General features: G+C 36.6%; 10 protein-coding genes across 10 annotated transcripts; 6 read left to right on the forward strand and 4 right to left on the reverse strand.

Annotated features, from left to right (window-relative positions):
- Positions 1-346: 346 nt before the first annotated feature.
- Positions 347-1,132, forward strand: C9374_012762 (uncharacterized protein; the record flags this gene model as incomplete). Its single annotated transcript, XM_044688564.1, has 1 exon — positions 347-1,132. The coding sequence occupies one exon, from the start codon at positions 347-349 to the stop codon at positions 1,130-1,132; it is 786 nt and encodes a 261-aa protein (XP_044542334.1).
- Positions 1,133-1,427: 295 nt separating this feature from the next.
- C9374_012763 (uncharacterized protein) lies at positions 1,428-4,364 on the reverse strand (the record flags this gene model as incomplete). The annotated part of the gene is made up of 1 exon (XM_044688565.1): positions 1,428-4,364. One exon carries the CDS (start codon positions 4,362-4,364, stop codon positions 1,428-1,430), a length of 2,937 nt encoding a protein of 978 aa, XP_044542335.1.
- Positions 4,365-4,479: 115 nt separating this feature from the next.
- Positions 4,480-5,821, reverse strand: C9374_012764 (uncharacterized protein; the record flags this gene model as incomplete). Its single annotated transcript, XM_044688566.1, has 2 exons — positions 4,480-5,232; positions 5,321-5,821. The coding sequence occupies 2 exons, from the start codon at positions 5,819-5,821 to the stop codon at positions 4,480-4,482; spliced, it is 1,254 nt and encodes a 417-aa protein (XP_044542336.1).
- An 85-nt stretch (positions 5,822-5,906) lies between these two features.
- On the forward strand, positions 5,907-8,427 carry C9374_012765 (uncharacterized protein; the record flags this gene model as incomplete). Its single annotated transcript, XM_044688567.1, has 2 exons — positions 5,907-8,207; positions 8,254-8,427. The coding sequence occupies 2 exons, from the start codon at positions 5,907-5,909 to the stop codon at positions 8,425-8,427; spliced, it is 2,475 nt and encodes an 824-aa protein (XP_044542337.1).
- Positions 8,428-8,437: 10 nt separating this feature from the next.
- On the reverse strand, positions 8,438-10,624 carry C9374_012766 (uncharacterized protein; the record flags this gene model as incomplete). Its single annotated transcript, XM_044688568.1, has 5 exons — positions 8,438-8,446; positions 8,536-9,660; positions 9,712-9,930; positions 9,979-10,082; positions 10,171-10,624. The coding sequence occupies 5 exons, from the start codon at positions 10,622-10,624 to the stop codon at positions 8,438-8,440; spliced, it is 1,911 nt and encodes a 636-aa protein (XP_044542338.1).
- A 161-nt stretch (positions 10,625-10,785) lies between these two features.
- Positions 10,786-12,420, forward strand: C9374_012767 (uncharacterized protein; the record flags this gene model as incomplete). Its single annotated transcript, XM_044688569.1, has 4 exons — positions 10,786-11,123; positions 11,172-11,955; positions 12,005-12,173; positions 12,233-12,420. The coding sequence occupies 4 exons, from the start codon at positions 10,786-10,788 to the stop codon at positions 12,418-12,420; spliced, it is 1,479 nt and encodes a 492-aa protein (XP_044542339.1).
- Positions 12,421-12,500: 80 nt separating this feature from the next.
- C9374_012768 (uncharacterized protein) lies at positions 12,501-13,438 on the reverse strand (the record flags this gene model as incomplete). Its single annotated transcript, XM_044688571.1, has 2 exons — positions 12,501-12,891; positions 12,975-13,438. The coding sequence occupies 2 exons, from the start codon at positions 13,436-13,438 to the stop codon at positions 12,501-12,503; spliced, it is 855 nt and encodes a 284-aa protein (XP_044542340.1).
- A 361-nt stretch (positions 13,439-13,799) lies between these two features.
- Positions 13,800-16,459, forward strand: C9374_012769 (uncharacterized protein; the record flags this gene model as incomplete). Its single annotated transcript, XM_044688572.1, has 4 exons — positions 13,800-13,805; positions 13,848-13,991; positions 14,051-16,244; positions 16,305-16,459. 4 exons carry the CDS (start codon positions 13,800-13,802, stop codon positions 16,457-16,459), a joined length of 2,499 nt encoding a protein of 832 aa, XP_044542341.1.
- Positions 16,460-16,525: 66 nt separating this feature from the next.
- Positions 16,526-18,709, forward strand: C9374_012770 (uncharacterized protein; the record flags this gene model as incomplete). The annotated part of the gene is made up of 1 exon (XM_044688573.1): positions 16,526-18,709. The coding sequence occupies one exon, from the start codon at positions 16,526-16,528 to the stop codon at positions 18,707-18,709; it is 2,184 nt and encodes a 727-aa protein (XP_044542342.1).
- A 203-nt stretch (positions 18,710-18,912) lies between these two features.
- On the forward strand, positions 18,913-19,980 carry C9374_012771 (uncharacterized protein; the record flags this gene model as incomplete). The annotated part of the gene is made up of 1 exon (XM_044688574.1): positions 18,913-19,980. One exon carries the CDS (start codon positions 18,913-18,915, stop codon positions 19,978-19,980), a length of 1,068 nt encoding a protein of 355 aa, XP_044542343.1.
- Positions 19,981-20,465: the final 485 nt, after the last annotated feature.

Below are 20,465 nucleotides of genomic sequence, written 5' to 3' on the forward strand. Positions count from 1 at the left end.
TCGCCAAAGTTCGAAGTTGATGACCAGCGGCGGTTGGTGAAAAGCACAAGCACACAAAAAAAACTCTCGTCATCTCCTTCTCTCTCGCAACAAGGCTTGTTTTTTTGTGCACAAAAACACACAGGAAACGTTTTTTGTGTGGTCCAAGCAAGTGATAAGCGCCTAGTATTCTACAATAATTTTCCTGCTAGTATTTTAGATTGAGAAAATTCGGTTGAAACGTTAGCGCTAGAGCTCTGTTTTGCGGAATTTGTTCAATTATTGTACAATTATTTGCACATTCATTTGGAAATATCAATTTTTTAATAATAGAAACAACAACATGCACTCCTACACTCATCATCACATGATGGCAACTCTCACACGAGAGCAGCTGGAAAAGTTTGTGGAAGAGAGGCCTCATCTTCAAGACAACCTCCGATGTCGCAACATTCTCCGAGATTATGAAAATAATCAAGTTTCCCACACACTTTCTTCTACTATTGAAAAGATTCTGTGGAAGAAAAGGCAATCCAATCTCTCACAAAAGTTGGAAAATAGACCTAACTTGGAACAGCTCGAACAACGAGGGATTTTACCATACCACATCAGTAGTGGATATACATCATCAAGCAATTCCAATCGTTCCTCGTCTGTTGAACAACAAACTTCAAGCTCTCCTTCATCAACATCCTCGAGTAATTCTGTGAGTGACAACACTCCACTTCATCAAGACTTTTCTTATATTTATGATCAAGAACAAGCTTTATCTGGTATTGGTCTTGGAAGAGAAGAGAAGGAACGAAAAAAGAGACACATTGAGAACTTTCTAGTAAGAAGACCTTCAAAGAAAGATCTTGTGGAGATGTTGAGGAAAGGAAACTCGATGGCATTACATTCCAATTTATCGCAAGTGGACAATGAACCCACTTTAATCTATGACGTTTCTGGCACTACTAGCAATGATCTCTCTCACGCTTCTCCCACCACTTTCCCGTCCTTTGATCCTATGTGCATTTTGTTAGAACCTCACGTTTTACAAATCCATAATCAGCTAGAGAATTTACAATCTGTCACAGACACAGAGTCGTCAGATGATTCCAATAATAACTCTGAAAGCGAAGACGAAGAAAAAGGTAGCACATCTCAATAGCTGTATAGATTTACTGGTATCGTTACCACACCCTCAATACAGCAAACTCACTCCTAACATTGGTACTAGAACAGTTGTTCTTGTACAATCCCAAGTTGTCGACAAGCTCATCCTAACATCTAATTGATCAGCTTTATTGATGAAATAAGGGTGCATTGAAGTTGGTGCTTTAACAACGTGAGATGATAGCTCATGAAACCAATTTCAATGGAATGTGAAATTTCACAAAGAAACCGCCCTTGACATTGACAATAAAACAAATAACTGTATTTCGTTTGATCAAAACAAATTGCATTTACTCGTGTGAGGTAACAAATGGAACGTTGGTGCTTGTCTTTTCCCAATGGGTGTATTGCTTTGTTTTTTGCAAACGTGTGAAGGTGTCATAAATGTTCATGAACAATTCAGACCACAACAAATCCATGACTGATTTCACATTCACTTCTTCGTTGTGCTTCTTTACCATCTCACTATTTTCAGCAATAGGTTCGGCTACATGGATTAAACTTTCTCGTGTGCTAGCCAGTGAAGCATGTTTTGGATCCGAGTTGGGCTCTATTAATGAGTAGAACTTTTTCTTGCAATCCGATGAAAAATTAATCTCATTGGGTGCACTTGGCCTCACATATTCATTATAAATTTCTTGCAACACATCTTTGCTGACCACTGCTTGCAGGTTGTTGAAATCTGATGACAAATTCTTAATTTTTTCCCACAGTAATAAATTTTCACATGCATATTCTTTTTCTGCAAAAACTTTAAGAATACTGTAAAAGTAGGCATCTGAAAGCATGAGAGTTTCGAGATCGTTTTCTTGTGATTGATTTCTTCGTGCGTAGGATTCTTTCTTATTTCGTACCAACTTGATGGCCTTGTTCATAAAATCATCGTCGTATTTGGCGCCTTGCAATTTTGCTCCAGCCACACAATATCCAACCGATGCTGGATCAATACTTGTCAAATCACAATTTCTCAAACTAGAATTCATCAATTTAGCACCAGTAATATTACATTTTGTAAAGATACATTCGCTGAGAGACGAAGTGCTAAGATTGGCATTTGCAAGATTAGTTTGTGTAAAATTACTCTGTGTGAGAATGCAATTAGATAAATTGGCATAGGAAAAATCAAGACCAGAAAAGTCCATCTTTTTAAGACTACATCCACTGAGGTCAATACCAAACAAACTCTTTGATTTTCTCAAAAAGTCTGCATTCACAATGGCTCGATTCAATTTGGCATTTGCTAAAATATATCCTGTCGAAGAGTGTGAACAAGTGGTAAGATCACAAGCTTTCAAGTTGGCATTGGATAAATTACAATTTTCAAGGATACATCCATCCAATATACTTCCTGTGAGAGAGGCATTCGTCAGAGTGGCATTTCTGAAATTCACATTCGTCAAATTACATCCACTCAAGTTCACATTGGTCAAATTGCATTTTTCAAAATTACATCCACTCAAATTCGTGCCACAGAAAGAAGATCCCATTAAATTCAAACCACTAAAATCAGAATCGGTAATGACAGCATTGGTAATTTGAACATCACGTAAAGAGACTCCTCTCAAATCCACATTGGTCAGTAACAGTTGAACATTTTCCTTCATGGAATAGTTCAGTAAGTGATCCATTTCATATTGTTTGATCTTGTTATATGTCTTGTTCGTTTTTGAAAGACCAAATTTAGACATGGTCTCTTTCAATAATTCACAACTTTCAATTTGTTGTTTTAAATTTCGCAGACCAAATTCCTCAGCCACATCCACAAGAAGTTTACCTGTTGCTGTATCGACTCGAATATTTCCATATCGAAGCCAATGCAATATATGAGAAAAATGTTCAGGATCACAATCAATGTAATGCTCTGTGTCTTGATTAGATGCATTCTCAAACATGGTTGCAAGCAAGGATTCAGGTTCAAATTCTCGATTCAAGAGTGTGGACAGTGACGTCTGCATAATTTCACCTCCTACATCCAAAGTCACAATTTGAGAGTGTTCTTCCATGAATCGTTTCTTGGCAAGATCCGAAATTTCATTTTGAAGATTCATCTTTTGACTGGTCAATTCTTTACGATTCGACTCTAATTTTTTGACTCTTTCATTGGCAGCAACAATCTTCAATGAATATTCATGGTGTAATGCTTCGATTCGTTGTTGTTGAATCTCTTCAAAATTGGTTTCAATTTCAGTTTTACAATCGTTCTGTACATGTTTTTCAAAATTAACTCTTTTCACATACTCGTGACATTGAGAGCATCTTCCAATCAGTTCTTGATATTGTTTCAATAATGAATCATTTCGAGTGGAATCTAAATGCAGTGTCCATGGAACCTTTACAATATTATTTTCAAGACTTTTTTCACACACTGGACATTCATGATTGGAGGAGAGACACTTGTAGCAACACGACAAAATTTCACATCGAGATTGATTTTCAGACGACAAGTTTTCATCCCAAGTCTTGTGGTTTACATCACCACATGAAACAGGAATACCTTTTTCTTCTTCATGATGAGGATCATCATTCCTACTCGTTTCCACATGACTCAGAAAATAATCTAAAATGTCTCCACAATGATGACACACATTGAATAAATTTCTATCATCCATAGTTGTGGTAGTAGTAGTGGTAGTGGTAGTGGTAGCAGTACTCGTAGTAGCAGTAGTCGTAGTGGTAGCAGTAGAAGTAATAATATTTGGTAGGACATGAATAAAGGAATAGAGTTTCGTGGAAGAGTCTCTGAGGGCCATCGATTTCACAATTGGTGTTGTTATTGTTGTTGTTATGGGTGTCTGACAAGAAGGGTTGGAAGGTGGTACAATTGTTGTTGTTGTTCGTGTTGTTCTTGTTCTTATTGTATTGGATGATGAATCTTCTTCATCATTCGTAATGATGGATGAGGTTGTTGAAGGAAGAGAGGATGAGAGTTGTTGTTGTTTTCCATGATTCTGTTCTTCATCTTGCCATAAAGATGGAGAACCATTCAAAACAGTACTCGGTGCTGATGATGAAGGATATATTCCTCCTCGGGTTGGAATTGACGTATTTGTTGTGGTAGTAGTAGGATTCAAGGAAGAAGATGTCAATACGTGATGAGGATGTTGTTGAGATTTAAAGGCTGACCTTCGAATTCGAAATTGTGGAAGAGAGGTAGTCGTTGTTGCTGTTCCATGATCGTTATTATTGGAAGCGAGAGCTCGTTCATTCGGTGGAGAAGTGGAGGACATTTTTTGGAGTTATGAACTTTAACTCCTTGAATTTAGTGGAATTTTTGGAGGGAGAATGACAGCTGAAAGGTTGCATTTATGGTTGCAGGTTGTGGAACTGAACGTGATTGGAGGATTAAGCCAACACACATTTACCTTCTTCAGGAGCTTCCTTGTTCTTCAAAAGAAGCTCCTCTCTCGAATAATTGGGAGATTGAACATGGTGATGCAAAACTAAATGCTTCTCCCATGGAATGGTTAAAAATGATTTGTAAATGGATTCGTCTGCATTTTGTTCCTTAATTCTAAATTCTTGGGGACCAAACATCATGATTTGTCGATCTTGTTTCCATGAAAATAAACAAGCTCCAGCACCAATATGAAAGGGATTTAACTCAATCACCATGACTCCTCTTGTAGGTGAAACAAAAAAGTCAATCACAAAACTTGCATGTGTGATTGAGGTCAATACCGTGTTTTGAAAGAAGTCATTAATTTGATGCTGAATTTCTAGTTTTCGATCACATAATTCTTGAAACTTAACATCACAGAAATATTGTGAAATTGCGTTCAAACGATTTTCATGAACAAAACATCGAAATTCGTACTGAGGGTTCTCAATAACTTCATCAATCCACTCTCGAATGATAATTTTGCTATCATACAATTCCTCACCAAATTCTGTATTCTTTTGTAAATCTTCATAAATTCGTTGTGAACGACTTAGAAGTTCTAGAGCCTCTTTTCCATTTCGAACTCTCATGCTCTTATTCATTGCTTTTAAGAATGCAATATATACATGGTTGGGAGTGTTTTCTTGCAATTGATCCATTTCTATTTGGACTAGTTGTTGATAGATGGGATTTTCATGTTCTCTCCAAGGAACGTCCTGTTAATTTCATTGAAATTGAATATTTGAAAAACCAATCATCTCTAAATTAATTCAATGGATTTGTCAACCACCATGTTTTACATACTTTTGGACTCCTAGTATTCAATTTAACAAATGCTCCATTCTTAAACATTTCTTCGTGTTGTTTCATACAGTCATCGATTCTCTCCTCAATATTCTTCAACAATTTCAACTCGGAATCGGTTAAACGATGCTTAAAATCACTCGCTACTCTCTCATTGCTACTTTGATTCAATTTAATCAGAGAAATTAAAGCCTTGGCTTCTTCAAATTTCAATTCTACGCTCACAGTACGAAATGTATACTTCTCCAATTGTTGATACCATGTATCCAATGCAAAACAATTTTGATAGTGTCTTCTTCGATACCACTCCAACCGATGATCTTCAATTCTGAGTTTCCGAATTTCATCATTACTCAAAAGAAATGGGCTTGAAAAGGGGGTAGAAGATGATAAATTATTATTGACTCCTTCTTGTTGTTCTTGCGTTATATTCTTGTTGAGCGAGCTCATTGTCCGATCGTCATGAACAATTTCCAAAGGCTTGTTGTCCTGTTGCTGCATTTTTCAAAATGAAGAAGCATTCATCGCCAAAAAACGACAAAATATTAAAAAAAATACAAAGATACACACTTGTAGGCACTTCCACATGATCACACAACGAAAATCCGAATTGGAGACGGGTGTGTTTGTGGAGGAAGAGATTTTCAAACTCGGAAAGAAAATTCAATCCATGACACGACATGATCCAAATACCACAGAAATACATGCACTCATTCAACAATTGAATGAACTTCAAGAAAAGGAAGATCTTCCTCTCTCTCCGAATGTTTATAACATGCTCTATAATTTGAATATCATTGAAATTGAAGATTCATTGAATAGAAATGACATTCTAAATCATGATGAAAAAACTCTTCGTATGGATCAATTATTTCATTGGATGGAATTAAAAATCAATCAAGATCAAGAGAAGATGATGAATTATTTAATTAAACCAAAGAAAATTTTGGAACAAGGAGAGAAGGATGCATTTGAACGAGTTCGATTTGGTTCCATTTGTTTGAGGAAAATGATTGAGTTTATTGATCCAATTTTATTTTCTTGGATTTCTGAATTTGATTTTGCCAACTTTCGAACATTTTTTGGAGAGTTTGTATGTGACAGTTTCTTACCTGAAACAGAGGATGAAAATATATCGACACTACAACTGATTTTAGAGCTCTATTGGAAAGGACAATACTATACGTGTTTCTCTGTGGGAATTACTTTTTTAGAAAGAGTGTTGGGTGACTTGCTGTTACTCGCTAAAAAGAAATCAAATGATACCAGCTCAAATGATGTAACAAATTTAATTGAAAACTTTAGAGAGCTTAAAATTAATGAATTGCTCATGGTTGAAGAAATTGAGTCAGTTCTTGGAAAAGAATTTGTATTTATTTTCAAATGTTTTTCTGGACCATTACAAGGTCTAAATCTTAGAAATGTTGTTTGGCATGGATTTTTGGATGCATCCCATTTTCCTAGATCCTTTGCATCCTTCCTAATTGTATTAATTGTTACACTTGCAAAAAAAGAGTCTGTGAAAAACACTCTACAAAGTTCAAACCAAATGAGAAGATCATTTAACGCCATGATGGACATTCCACAATTATCAGGAAATCCATGTCGAAGCAAGATTTCTAACTTTCTGTTAACTGATGAAAATTCACCAAAACAAGTTGAACATCTCATTGATTCTAGTTACTTTATTCCATTAAGAAGTAAGAAGGATTGGAAACTCTCGCTATCATACTATCGTCAAGGAAATTTCTATTTAAGTTTTGTGTTGCTTTTTCCTCACTTGGAACATGCATTAAGAAGACTCTTTGCATTTTCAAACCAAAACTTTGTGAGACTCTTTTCTGCTGAAACAGATCAAGTGTATACAACTTTTGATGAGATTTTACATCCAAGTTTGGACTATGAAACAAGTACAGAACTCACGGATGGAGAGGCAGTATCATCAGTTTGGAATTTTGAATCGAGAAATAGAGTCATTGAGGAAATGGGAGAAGAATTAATGTTATCCCTTTTTGATATTCTCTTCTTTAAGGATGGTCCAAGAATTAGAGACAAGTTGTCACATGGAGTTGTTGATCCACTAACAATCAACAAGAACATTGTTCATTTATGTGAACAAGTCATTACTATTGCATTATGTATGGTCCATAGATATTCTATTGTTTCATTGCCATGTTGTAACAATCATGAAAGTGACAAGACCACATTATTCGATTACCTGCATGAAGCATCGTCTAAATTTACATTTCAAATCTATCATCCCCAAATGAGTCTACTCAATGAATTTGAAACAACAGTGAACAAGTTTAAAACATTTTCAGAGAATACTCTTTCCAAGGCGTGGGAGTATAAATTTGCAAATAACTTGACAAAACATCTCTTTGTGAAATATCCTCTTGAAAGAGGAGAGAAAAGATTTGTAGTCCGAGAGTCTTCAGATTTAGAGGAATTAATTGAAGTTTACAACAATAATATGAAACAGATCAATCATGAATCGGTGGTGTATAATCATCTATATATTAAGAACATACATATTTCTAATATTTTAAAGAAGAAATCAGAGGAATCACTTCCGAATGCACATATTGACAGTTTCCTTGATGCATTTAAGGATCTTTCAAAAACAACGTTTAAACCTCGACTCCCTCTTACATTCTGTGGAAAATGTGGCAATACTCAATCCATTGAATTCACAAAAATCTACAGATTGACGGATATTGTAAAGCAGGCTGGTCTCTATCTTGACGAAATCCATGACTCCTTCACCGAGCTTGAAACAGCTGTTTTGAATCGAACTGCTTTTGCAAGACATCGTAAGCGCTTTGTCAAAGTCGTGGGAAATATGTACGATTTTTATTTGAACGTTATCGCCATCGTCATGGCTGTGGTAAGTTAGAGTTTGTTTGAAAATGCTGGATTATTCATGTGATTAGGAATTTCTTTATCTAAGCCCCGTGAATAGGGAGCATTTGGAGGAGAGAGGAATAGTGCTTCGACTGAGCAGAGCTGCTCCATCTGCAATTAAGGCAACCACATTCGAGAAAATAGAAAAACTTAATTTAGAATGGAAAATATTGATGGATAAATTATCCCTCTCCAAAATTTAATTACTCAAAGCTAATCATGCTGTAAAATAGAAAGAGCAGATAAATAAACACAAAGGTAAGCGCAATAAATAATAAATTGGAGATATTTGCCAATGCTCTCATATTCACATGCTTTCCAAATTTGTTGAAAAACCATTCTGACCATCGTATTGTTGGAACAACGAGCCACGAAATTTCATTGGTTTCAATTGGTCTATAGAGAATGTTGTATTTAAATGTTGCATCCATCCTTTGGCATTTAAATCTTCCATTGATGAAATGATCTAGATCAATTGGAGATAATTTTCTCATGCCATGAGTGCTTGATAGCGAGTCAGTTTCATGAAATATTGATGTTGTTTGTAAAATATTTTCTGGTATTGTGTCAGGACTCTCGAATGGAGAAAGGCCTGTTAAACTGCGAGGAGAGTAAGCTGATGGAGTTCTAAGTGGATCGTTGAGCTGAGCGTCCAAATCAAAGATGGTGGATAACTTGGATGCTATTTTTGTAATTAAAGTTAGTCTGACACTTGTATCTGCAGAGCTTTTACCTCTATTTGTGAGTAACCTCATAATTCTTGGAGAGCTGCTTAATTGATGAGATTTGGCCAGCTGTATTTCCGTTATCTTTTGATTCACTAGATCGATCGTATCCAAAGAAAAAAGGTGGGCAACTCTAGAAAGCTCGGTTTCACAAATGTTCATGTGAGATAATAGGGTTCCTTCTTGTACATTAGTTGTGGAAATGATGTTATCAATTTGTTTCAGCAACTCCAATAACTTGGGTTCTTTGAACACGTCAAGAAGAGTGGATATACTTTCTAGATCTAACAAGGATGCGCTAGAAAAATCAGAAGGGAATCTGAAGTTAAGGAAATAATAAAATAATGAGGAATAAAAGCACCAATTTGAGGTTACGTAAAGAGGCCATGGGTTCTGACTATTGTTGTTCAATAACCTCCATGGCATCATGAGACCTTTCCATAAACTAATAGTGTACTTGAGGGGAAACGGTTTATCATATGGAAAATCAGTAAAGAGTGCCTTCAGAAATCTATATGCAGCATACTGAATGTGTGAATAGGGAGCAGTTTTTGAAGCAAAGTTATCATCTTTGTAGTTTACTGCTGCGTGTGGCTCGTCAAATTGCTTGTAAATGTCTGATGAAGAAGAAATTGTCTTTAAACAATGCTTCACAGTAACGGATGCAAAATAAGAAAATCTAGCAGGGTCTGTCAACATCTCGGATGAAAACTAATGAAACAACAGTTCTTGTCTATGCGGAGAAAAATTGTTTCTACTTACTGAATGAGGTTGGCCATATTCCTGAATAATCTGATTAAACAAATAATCTGAGAGCACTGACAGAAACATGTTGGAAATGTAGGCGTCTCTGGATGAGGTGTGCCCATCGAGAGGGAAAAAGAAGTTCAAGTACTTGCTTAACAAATAAATGGTAACAGGTTCTCGTTTAACCTGTCTGGATGCCTCAGGTCTTACTGGAGCCAATTTAGAAAAAAAGCCCTAAATCACAAGCATGAAATTCAAGCAAGACACCAAGGAATAACTTACATTGTCAGACTCAAATGAAGGCTGTTTGCTTTGGGTTTTTAGTGTAATCCTAGTGTTGGTGGTTAAAAAGTAAAAAAAGCAAAACAAATAATACTCAAAAGTATCTGTTCATGTAAATTTGTCATGGTAGGATCATCAAAGTAGGAATTAAAATATGATTTCCAATTTATAATTTGCGCTGTTGAAACTTACTCAGGACAAAGAAGGATCCAGTATCGCGAGTAGATGCTTGTTTAATTTTGTTCAAAAAGTATCTATAAGAGAGTGAGTGTTGATACACACCAAGAATGTTATAGTCATCACTACTAGCTTTTGATTTTCTTTTTAACTGTTGAATAAATGATTGCATCCCGAAGGAAAGCCTGTTCATTGGAAATTGATACATGTTTTGATTATTTCCGAGAAGAACTTTAAAAAGAGGTCCGTGTGGATCCAATAACTTAATCACAGCATCATAAATCATCTCGTCAGTTTCGGCATCAACAAGCCAACCTCCCGTATTATTTGCAAATCCGAATATTTTGATCAAGAGCTGATGCAGCCAAGCATAACATTCATGATCCGAAGCTCCTCCATTCAACAGGCTTGTCACTCCGTTGATGGATGAGAGTGTATTAGGATTCTGCAAGCAATCTTTGAAGCCCATTTTTTATTGAAGGAAAAGAAACACAGGCGCAAAACCATAAATTAATCATGGCCATAAATGATTTGGTTGCAAGGAAATCCATTTGAAGTGCGTTTTAAAATCAATAATTGAAGATAGTGTCCAACACTGCACAAATCCGTAAATTTGCAACGGTAAAAAAAATGTCTACGAATAGAAAGTCCAGTATCTCTTTAAACCCTACATCTTCAATCCTCAATACCACTACAATTTCCAACAACACACCCAGAAGATCCGATGTTCAAAACTCAAATTTATTTAAAATTTATGATTATTCAGATCAAGCAAGACACATCAGCATGAGCACATTTTATGAAGGCAAACCATTCTCTTCGTCACAAGCACCCTCTGATACTAGAGGGGATCACCATTACAAAGCACATACGTCGATTTCAAAAATGGTTGGATCATTTGAATTGTTAGAGCAAGTAGAGATTGACAAGAAGGATTGGAAAGATGCCATTAAGTCTTTGCAAAAAAGGTTTGTGATTTTCTAAACATTGCACTTATTTCCAAAACATGTTGCAAGAGGTGAGATAAGAACAGACTACGATGTGGCTCTGCTTGTGTCGTTGGCAAAGCGGTTAAAATTCTTCTCTGACCCATCTCTTGATCTTTCCTCCCTAGACATTGAAGAATGCATGAGGTTTGCCTCGTGTGAAACCTTGAAAATCAATGAGGTCGTTTGCGAATTGGAACAAAACACAAGACCTGCCTTCTTTTATGTTGTTCTAAAAGGCAGTGTTGGAATTCTGTCCTCACCCTATCCAACATCATATTACTCCAAAATGGGATTGAAGTCAAACCAGGTGATGTCTGCACCACCTACTGACGCTGTTACATCTCCAAGAAGTGGCCTTTCCTATAAGAACATTTGCTCGCTCTGTTCTGGAGATACCTTTGGAGAGCCTTTTTTGAATGATATCTATGCAAGAGAAGGAGCTTGGAAATGGATATCTAACGAGGAAACAGAGATACTTAAAATACCACACGATGTTTATACCAAAACGCTTAGACAAAAACATGAAAACGAACTGAAATATCGAGTCAAGTTTCTTAAAACGTTAGTTCTTCCCATATTTGCAGGTTACAAAGATTCTACTTTGTATGAGCTTGCCAAATCATTTTTTGTTCAACACTTCCCTTCAAGACATACAATTCTTAGACAAGGTAAAGAAGGAAAGCTCATGTATTTCATCAAGTCAGGCGAGGTAGCTGTTCTAAAGCGATTGAAGTATCAGGAGAACCTTGGTCATAAAGTGTTGGAGTATGTGAAATTTGTTGAGCTGTGCCGACTCAAGCCAAAAGAATATGTAAGTATTGGTAATTTCAAGCACGTATATTAATTTTCTGGCGTATTAGTTTGGGGAGCGAGTGTTAATCTATGGTGGTGAAGCCATCGAAGAGGAGCAGTGCAATAACGAAACGGAATGTGCTTCGTCCCCAAAGCTTAGATACACTCGATTAGCATCTGTTTACACCACCTCTCCAACAGTGCTGTATTGCATCAATAGGTCATCCTTCACAAACTGTAAGTTGAAATAGTTCAATAAGCCTTGATTACCTTGCTCAACGAATTGAAAAATATAGTTTTCAACAGGGATGCCGTCTCTAGAATGCAGAAATATTCAAGTACGTATCCAAAAGAAAAAGAAATTCGAAAAGTGTTTTCACAACAGCAATCATGGGAAAGGTTCAAGTCAAGGCTAGTAGAGGAAATTATCGAGATGCCCAAGGAATCAACCTTACTCACATCTCCAAGAAAACGAAAGGTGTGAACTATATGAAAACGGTCACTAACAAGCAACAACAATAAAATCCCTCAATGACGTTCTGTACAAATCACTCAGTGATTGATTTATTTATTCTTCTTTTCCAAATCCAACTTTGAAAGAAATTCTTTAGCTTGTGGAGGAAGCTTCTCATAAACAATAGACAATTGCTCCTTTGCCTTTTGACATCCAATGCTTACAACATTATCAATTTCAGTTTGCTTCCACTCATAAATTAATGGGAGAGTGAACAAGACATTCAAAGCAACATACAAGAAAGTCTCTCCTGAAATCTTCTTTCCGAGCCAACAGATAATTTGCACAACCAAAGCAAACAAGAGTGACTTGGACAAATTCTTGCAACTCAAAATGTCAACGTAGTACTTCAAGACAGCATTGACGTTTGCAACGACACCACTGACAATTTTGTTGACAAGGGCTTCACTGATTTGAACATCTTCGAATGGGAATTTGAGACTATGAACAAAAGTTCAAATGTTGACAATCATCACGAAAGAATAATCATTAGTGATAAGCCAAAAAATTGATGAAATACATACTTTGGATTATTTTGGACAATCTTGAAGACAACCATATATACAATGGAGAGAATAACTTGCAATAAAACAATTCTACCGACGAGAGTAACAACGGAAAATTCATACTTGACAATGAGAAGGAAGAGAGCTTGAATGGCAAGGAAAACTGGGAGTGTAACCAAATAATTTCTCCACATGATTACATCAACAGCACTCAATTGATCAAGAGGAGTTTGGTCGGCAAGACCCAATTTGATTGGAAGTGGCTCTCCAAGACTTGTTCTCTTTGAGGATGGAGTAGAAGTAGCAGCTACTGTGCTTGCTGTCTTTGATTCAGGTTCAGTTGCTTTCTTTGGCTCGGCAACAACTGGAGGCTTCAGTTCCTCTGTAGGTTTTGGAGTAACCTCTTGTCCTTGTTGTTGATCGTTCCTGTCTTCCACAACATCAGAAAAACTGCTTTGTTCAAGCTCGTCGGATGGGCTCATCTTATTGGTTTTGAAAGAGATAAATAATTTAAATTATTGTTGTTGCTTGAGGGCAAACGGAATATTATTTTTGATTTTTTTACAACAAAAATTTATATTTTTAAGTCCCTTCCGTCAACGCAACGATGATGTGTCAGTTGTGATGGTTGTTTGTTAAACACAATATCTCTCTACGTTGTGGAGTCAAACATTATACGAATGAATTCAAAACGTTGATAATATTAAACCATATCAAAATCCGATAATGATGAAACAAAGAGTGTCTGACAAACCGGTTGTGTGTCATCACTCTAGACTTGTAAGTTTAAACTTGGAGGGAATTTCAAATTGAAAAAAAACAACAGCATCTCCAACTCTGTTCATGAACGTAAGTCATTGTATCTCAACGGTTTCAAATAACGAGGCTAAGATTGAGGAAATATTAAGCAAAACGCCCTCTAAGGCTTGTGCTCTTCTTGAAGAGTACTACAAGGAGAAAAGCGACCTCACCAAACAAGACTCATCATCGTTCAACAGAGAGCAAGCTCAACAACTATGTGATCTTTTATTCAAAGTAAGTAACCTTCAAATTCTACTCAACCAGAGTACCTTTGAACTTAATTGCCCATGTAGGAAAGTGAGAAAGAGAGCGTAAGAGTTGAGAACATTAGAGTCATCCTTCGCTTGATGGCCAACGTATCTGACCATGATGAGGCTGTTCTTCAACTACTTTCTGTTGATTCCTTGACTTCATCCATGATGAGTTTATTCCAGGTGATTGAAAAGTTTCTAATGAATCAACGCCCAGAAGACGAGATGAGCGCCATTGAAGCACGTATTAAGGACGGTTGGGAAAAGCTCTTCACCAACTTTTTAATCACCATTCATTCGTTATGCGAGAGAGTTGAAGGAAAACAAATATTTGGAGAGAAGTTCATTCCAGTGTGTGTTAGGGTCGTCAAAGAGAAAGGCTATGACGTTTTTGTGAGAAGGCATGCCGCTGAGTGCATCAACCAAATGATAAAACACTCAAAGGAGAACAAGACTGTGCTTCTTCAAGAGTCTCATCTCATCAACCAATTGGCCGCAAGTTTAATCAACTCGGGGGATTTTACCTTGCAAGCGAACATTACTGAGGTACTGTATCGTCTATTGAGCTGGAGTAATATGAGTGACTCAAGCCTTAAGAGTGTATTCAGCTGTTTTGATGAGCTATCAGATAAAATCATCGTGATATTTAAGAAGATCAAGGGAGACGAGACATTTGTGGAATGTATTAGATCGTTTGTGATGGAACTTAACGACCAAATGAGCGAAGACAAAAGAACCGTGTATTCTATTAAGAGTTCCGAAATGAACATGGGATCTTTTACCTGCTTTCCTGAATGGGTGGATTTTGGTACCAAATCGATGAGCTGCTTTATTCCACAACCAGACGACGACACAAAGGATGTTGTCGATTTTGAATACACAAACATTAGAACCTTGAGGCTCTCATACAAACAACAAAAGTTGATTTTACAACTGTTCAATGAAATTGCTGGATTTGAAGGTTGTTACGACGCTACTAAGGATGATCAAATTATTGGAATTAGCATGACCAAAGAGTCTCTTCAGCTTATCAAAAAGAACATTTCAGGTTTGATATCAGTTTGCAGAGAGAAAAATAAGCAGAAAGAGGAGCTACTGAACCAGCCTCCTGTTCCAGAAGGATTATTAGTTACTGGCGACACTCCAAACTCCAGAAAAGTCTCTATCACTGCAATTCCATTGAAGACAAGCTGTCTTACCTCTACGCCTCCCACAGACGAGGTTAAGCAAGCTGTGAAGGAAATATCCATTCAAGATCCACAAGAGCAAAAGAAAGAATCTACAAAGAAAATGAGCGATGACAACGAGAAAAAAGGAAAGAAAGACGAAAGAGAGGTGTCTACAAGGTCAAGAGCCAAGTCCTTAAGCGCTGAAAAGAAAGAAAAATCCCTGTCGTCAAAGAAAAGGGCTGCTACCACATCAAAGAAGAAAACAAAATCTGTTGAGATTGCTCCTCAAGTTACTGAAATACCTGAAATTACCACAAAAATTGGAGACTTACTTGAGCAAGTTGTGACTTCACCCATACCAGAAATCGAAAAGCAAAGAGACGACACATCCTCTGTAGCAAATAATGACAGGGTGTCGGATTGGGAAAATATTTTTGATAGACCTCTTTTGAGTTTGTCGGATGCATTCTCATCTACAACCACAAGCACAGTTTCTAACTCTGTGCTTGATGATCTTGACACAATGTCTCATGATACTGAAAGATCTCCACTAGTACCACGAAGACTTTTTGAAGAGCCAAGTGAGATCGATACCACTTTTGGAGGGTTCAATCTTGATGATACCAATATTAACATGGAACTGGAAAAAACTCCAGCAAATTCAAAAGGTAAGAAAAAAGGAACTAAGAGAAAGAAAGAGGATGCTCTAGATGATGATGATGACTTTTCAAGCGAGGTTGCAGCTATGATGTCTACAATTATAAAGAAGCAGCAAGAAAAGAAAAATAGAAAGATTGAGGTCATGAAAAAGAGTTGTGCTGACAAGATCAAGAAGATGATAAATGACACAAAGAAAAACAGATTGAAAGAAAGAGAAGCATTGGCAACATGTTACAAACAGAGCATTCAAGAAATTGAAGAGTCCCAAATGAAACTTGCAAAGAAAATGAGAGCTACCTATACTAAATTCCAACAAGACATGGCTAGTTATGCTCAAAAGCATCAAGAGTTGGATACCAGGCGAAAATCTGAGCATGAACTACACAAAGAAAGGCTATCTCTATTGAGTAAGTATTTTGGTAAATGGCTAGCCATTGGTTATGACAGTTGTTTTTCTCAATTTAAAGAAACTAAGGACTTGACTGAGTGTTCACTCCTTGAGAAAAAGGTTAAAGAAGAAATTACTAGAACAAGCAAGGAAATGGATAGTGTGTTGAGACCAACAGAGACTTCAGACAAGGAGAGACAGCTTCGAGCTCTCATTGTTCAGCTGTTCAAGTGATTCAGGTCAACAAAAAAGTTGAAAACAACAGAAGTGATTTGAATAAAAAAATTCATAGTCGTCATCATGCAGCAAGATTCATCCGCTCCAACAACATCATCATTCGGAGTGTGTTGGGAACCTAACAATGGAGGTATTTGTAACTTTGCAACTCTATCCCAAAGCAAAAATCAAATTAATGTATATTCCGGAGAGAACTCTCAACTCTTGTTGCAATTAACACTTCCTTTAGATTTACAAACAAAATTTTCTTGTATGAGTTGGATTTCGCTCACAAGTAATCTGGGACTGGGAGATGACGAAAAGAAGAGAAAGAAATCAAACAAATCATATATCCTTGCTGGTACCATGGACGGAAAGGTCATTGCTTTTGATACCGAAAGAGGGAGAGTTGTGAAGAGTATTCAATTAGCACCGGCATCATCTGGCTCTCCAATTTTAAATGTAAATTGTCCCGATGGTAACAGAATATTTGCAGCCCTTTCTCCGAATCTAATTGCAGGAACTCACTTTCTAGTTAAATCTAACAACACCAAAGTTGATTTAAACAAGATTTGTTTCGAAGATATTACTTGTTTGAGTGATAACTGTGGGCATTTGAATGGAGCAGACGTTTTTGCTATTGCAAACGCAGGAAAAACTCAATTATTTCAAGTCAATACGCAACAACGAGTTTGTGATTTTCAAGGTCACGAGAATGGCGCACACCAAACTGTATTTATTCATTCCGATTTACTCTTGACGAGGTCAAATGACGATAGATACCTCAACTTATATAATTTAAGCAATGTTATGGCTAGCACTCATGCACATGGGTTGAATACATCTAATTTTATTGAGCAATTGATGAGCACATCTTCCAGCTCATCTGATTTGATTGCTCCTAATAAGGTATTAACATTGGACGGAAACGTGATCGCTATTGATGGATTCTATCGATCTAAGAAATACTTGGACATTCTCGCAGTGTCACATTCTGGGCTATTGACTTTGTTTAGATTGAAGCCAGCAGACAATTCCTCCTATGAAATTGCTTCAAAGGCCACTGTCAAGTGCCATCAATCCAAAGGTTTTGGTAAGGTGATTTCAGCAAAATTCATTGATGAGAGTCGTATTATTCTTGCAATGGGTTCTGCTCTTTTCCCTAACCTTCAAATTCTTGACTATTCATCCAACGAAAAAGATCAAGAAAACTTTTTGTTTACAGAAAAGGAGTTGGTTATTGATGACCAACCAATTGTTGCTGGCTCAAAGGATAAATTAATTGGATCTAAGGGAGGCGCTTTTTCGAGCAACATTGTTTTGGGAAGTGCAAACATGGAGACTCCAAATGCCAGATTTGCTCAAGGTTTCACAAAATCCGATGGACAAAAGACATTCCAAGATATCCTTGCACAACAACAAACAACATCTACTAAGAAAGAAATGACACTCTCTGAATCGGGAGTTCCAGTCATGAAATTGAATTCATCTCTGATAACTGCACTCAAGAGTCACGATGTAGGAATGGTTGCCAAATGCTTGTCTCATTCCGATTTCGATTTAATTGAGTCCACAGTCCAAAATCTTTCTGCCACATATGCCATCAAGCTACTTGACGTGATCATTGAACTTTATGGTGATTTTTCCCAGACAAGAGATACCTTAATTTACTGGTTACGATCACTGCTAGTTAATCATACCTCACATATCATGTCACAGAAGGACATTATTGAAAGATTATCACCAATTTATCATTCTATTGATACCAGATTGAGAATGCTTCCAGCCTTAATGGACCTTTCAGGAAGATTGGATCTCTTGCTTTCTATTGGAGGATATGCAAAGGTTGATTTTGCAACATCGGATAATATCGCAACAGCCAACACCAAGTCTAAGGCAAAGAAATTTACTATTGTGGACAATGCAGATGACAGTGATGAAGAAATTGTTGAAATGATTCAAGCGTCATACAATAAGAAGAAATCGAGAAGTGATGAAGAAGATGATTATGATGTCATTGATGATGATGATGCTGAACGTGATGATGAAATCTTGAAGGGCTTGGAAGAAGAAAACAAGAAGGGATGGTTTGGTGACATGGAAAACGATGACGATTTAAGTGATGAAGAAAAGAGGCTAGAGGAACTTTTGGACAAGGAAGAGCAAAAGTTGAAATCCAAAGGAACCTTTACTGAAGATGAAGACGACGACGAAGAGCATGACCAGGATGCCATGCAAGATGAAGACGATTTTGAAGACGACGAATAAACAATCAGCAAAAAATGTCAAATATCATCAAACGATTCACCCTCTTCATTTTGTTTCTCTCGGCGATTGCCATTTCACACCATCTTCGGAATTTGTTTAGCAACAACCACTTGACACAAATCATTGCACAATCAAAAGCACGCACTGAATCCAATTCGGATCCGATCCACATTACAATTTCTCTTCTCACAGCTCCACGATACATGTCACGTGATAAAGAACTCACAGAAACAATATTTTCTATGGCTAACGAGTTAGAGGATATACTTGTGCCATCCAATCAACCATTCACTCATTCTAATGAAACTTTAAATCATCACATTCATTCCAATAATGTTTCTTCTAATCTTCTTTTTGAATTCTTTATTTTGAATCATCATGGATCTGAGCATGCCAATCTTTATGAATTTATGGATGATTTAAGAAAACGATCACGATATTCTATTTCACAATTTATTAAACACAAAGGTTGGATTAATGAAACCCTATTGAATGATTCATCAGAAGAAAGCGAAGAAGAAATTTTTGAATTTGTTGGAAATCAAACTTACTTTGATCAATTCAAACGTAAAGCCAAACTCCCAAATGAAACCATAGAATTACAACCTTTCATTTCTGAATCTATTCCATTGTATTTCAGTTATAAGGAATTTTACTTTCCTCTCAAAGATGCTCCAGTAGTATTTAAACAAACACATCATGTTGCATCCTTGTTAAGAGAAAGTTATTATAGACTATTGAAAATTTATAATGGAAATGAGAAACGAGTACGTGACAAGAGTTTCATCTTGTTATTAGAAGATGATTTTCCAGTGTGTGAACAGCACATGAAAAAATTAATTCAATTACTTCGAATTTCACAATTACAATATCCAGAGAATTTGTGTGGAATATTCATGGGTACTGGAGGTAGTTCCATATTAATGAACAGTTCCGTTCTTCCTCATTTATCTCAAATTCTTAGGAAAGATCCAACATTTGAAAATGGAAGATTATTTAAGAATGAAGATGGAAGTATAAGACCTTTACCACATGATGTAATGATTCAATCTTGTTTATTGGGTGAATTTAAAGATTGTAGAGAAGATCCAGTCCTTCGAAATTGTAAATCCATTGTTTCAGATCGTCTCTTTTTTAGACATGCAGGTGAAAAAGCTCCAACTGATAAGTTTTTATCACACAAAGGCAATAAGTGGCAGTGTGGGTGGAGAAATCCATTAACTTCTTCTCCAAGTATGCCACCAGTGGTGTTGTATCAGTTGTTGCAATAATCTTGAATGAAATGTTAGATGTTCTTCACTACAAGAAGCAATCATTGTACATCACAATTCCACTTGTGTGAAACTTGAGGTAATGTCAATTTCAATAATGAATGAGCGTTCGTTAAGCAAGGACATTCATTCAACGGCAGCAGCTCTTGAAGAGAAAATGGAAACAAAAAAATTTTGAAGCATTCAAGGTTCACCATCATCACGTGCATTGGAACACTTGAGTTTTTTCATCTCTCGCAAAATTTTTATTGCAAACAACAACAACTGCAACAATAATATTCATACCGTGCTCAAGTTGTCGTTAATATTATTTTGTTTTATTCTAAAAGCTCTCGGATTGATTACAACCATTCACAGTTGGACGGATTTGGTGTGCTATTTTCAGAGACTCAATCGCGAGTGATAGTAATCGTGAAGCACGGTATTTCATCTTTTCAAGCTAAATCCTCAATACCATCATCATCCTGATATTTAATTATATTTAA

This window comes from Naegleria lovaniensis, assembly GCF_003324165.1.
Source record: "Naegleria lovaniensis strain ATCC 30569 chromosome Unknown tig059, whole genome shotgun sequence".
NCBI lineage: Eukaryota > Heterolobosea > Eutetramitea > Acrasida > Naegleriidae > Naegleria > Naegleria lovaniensis.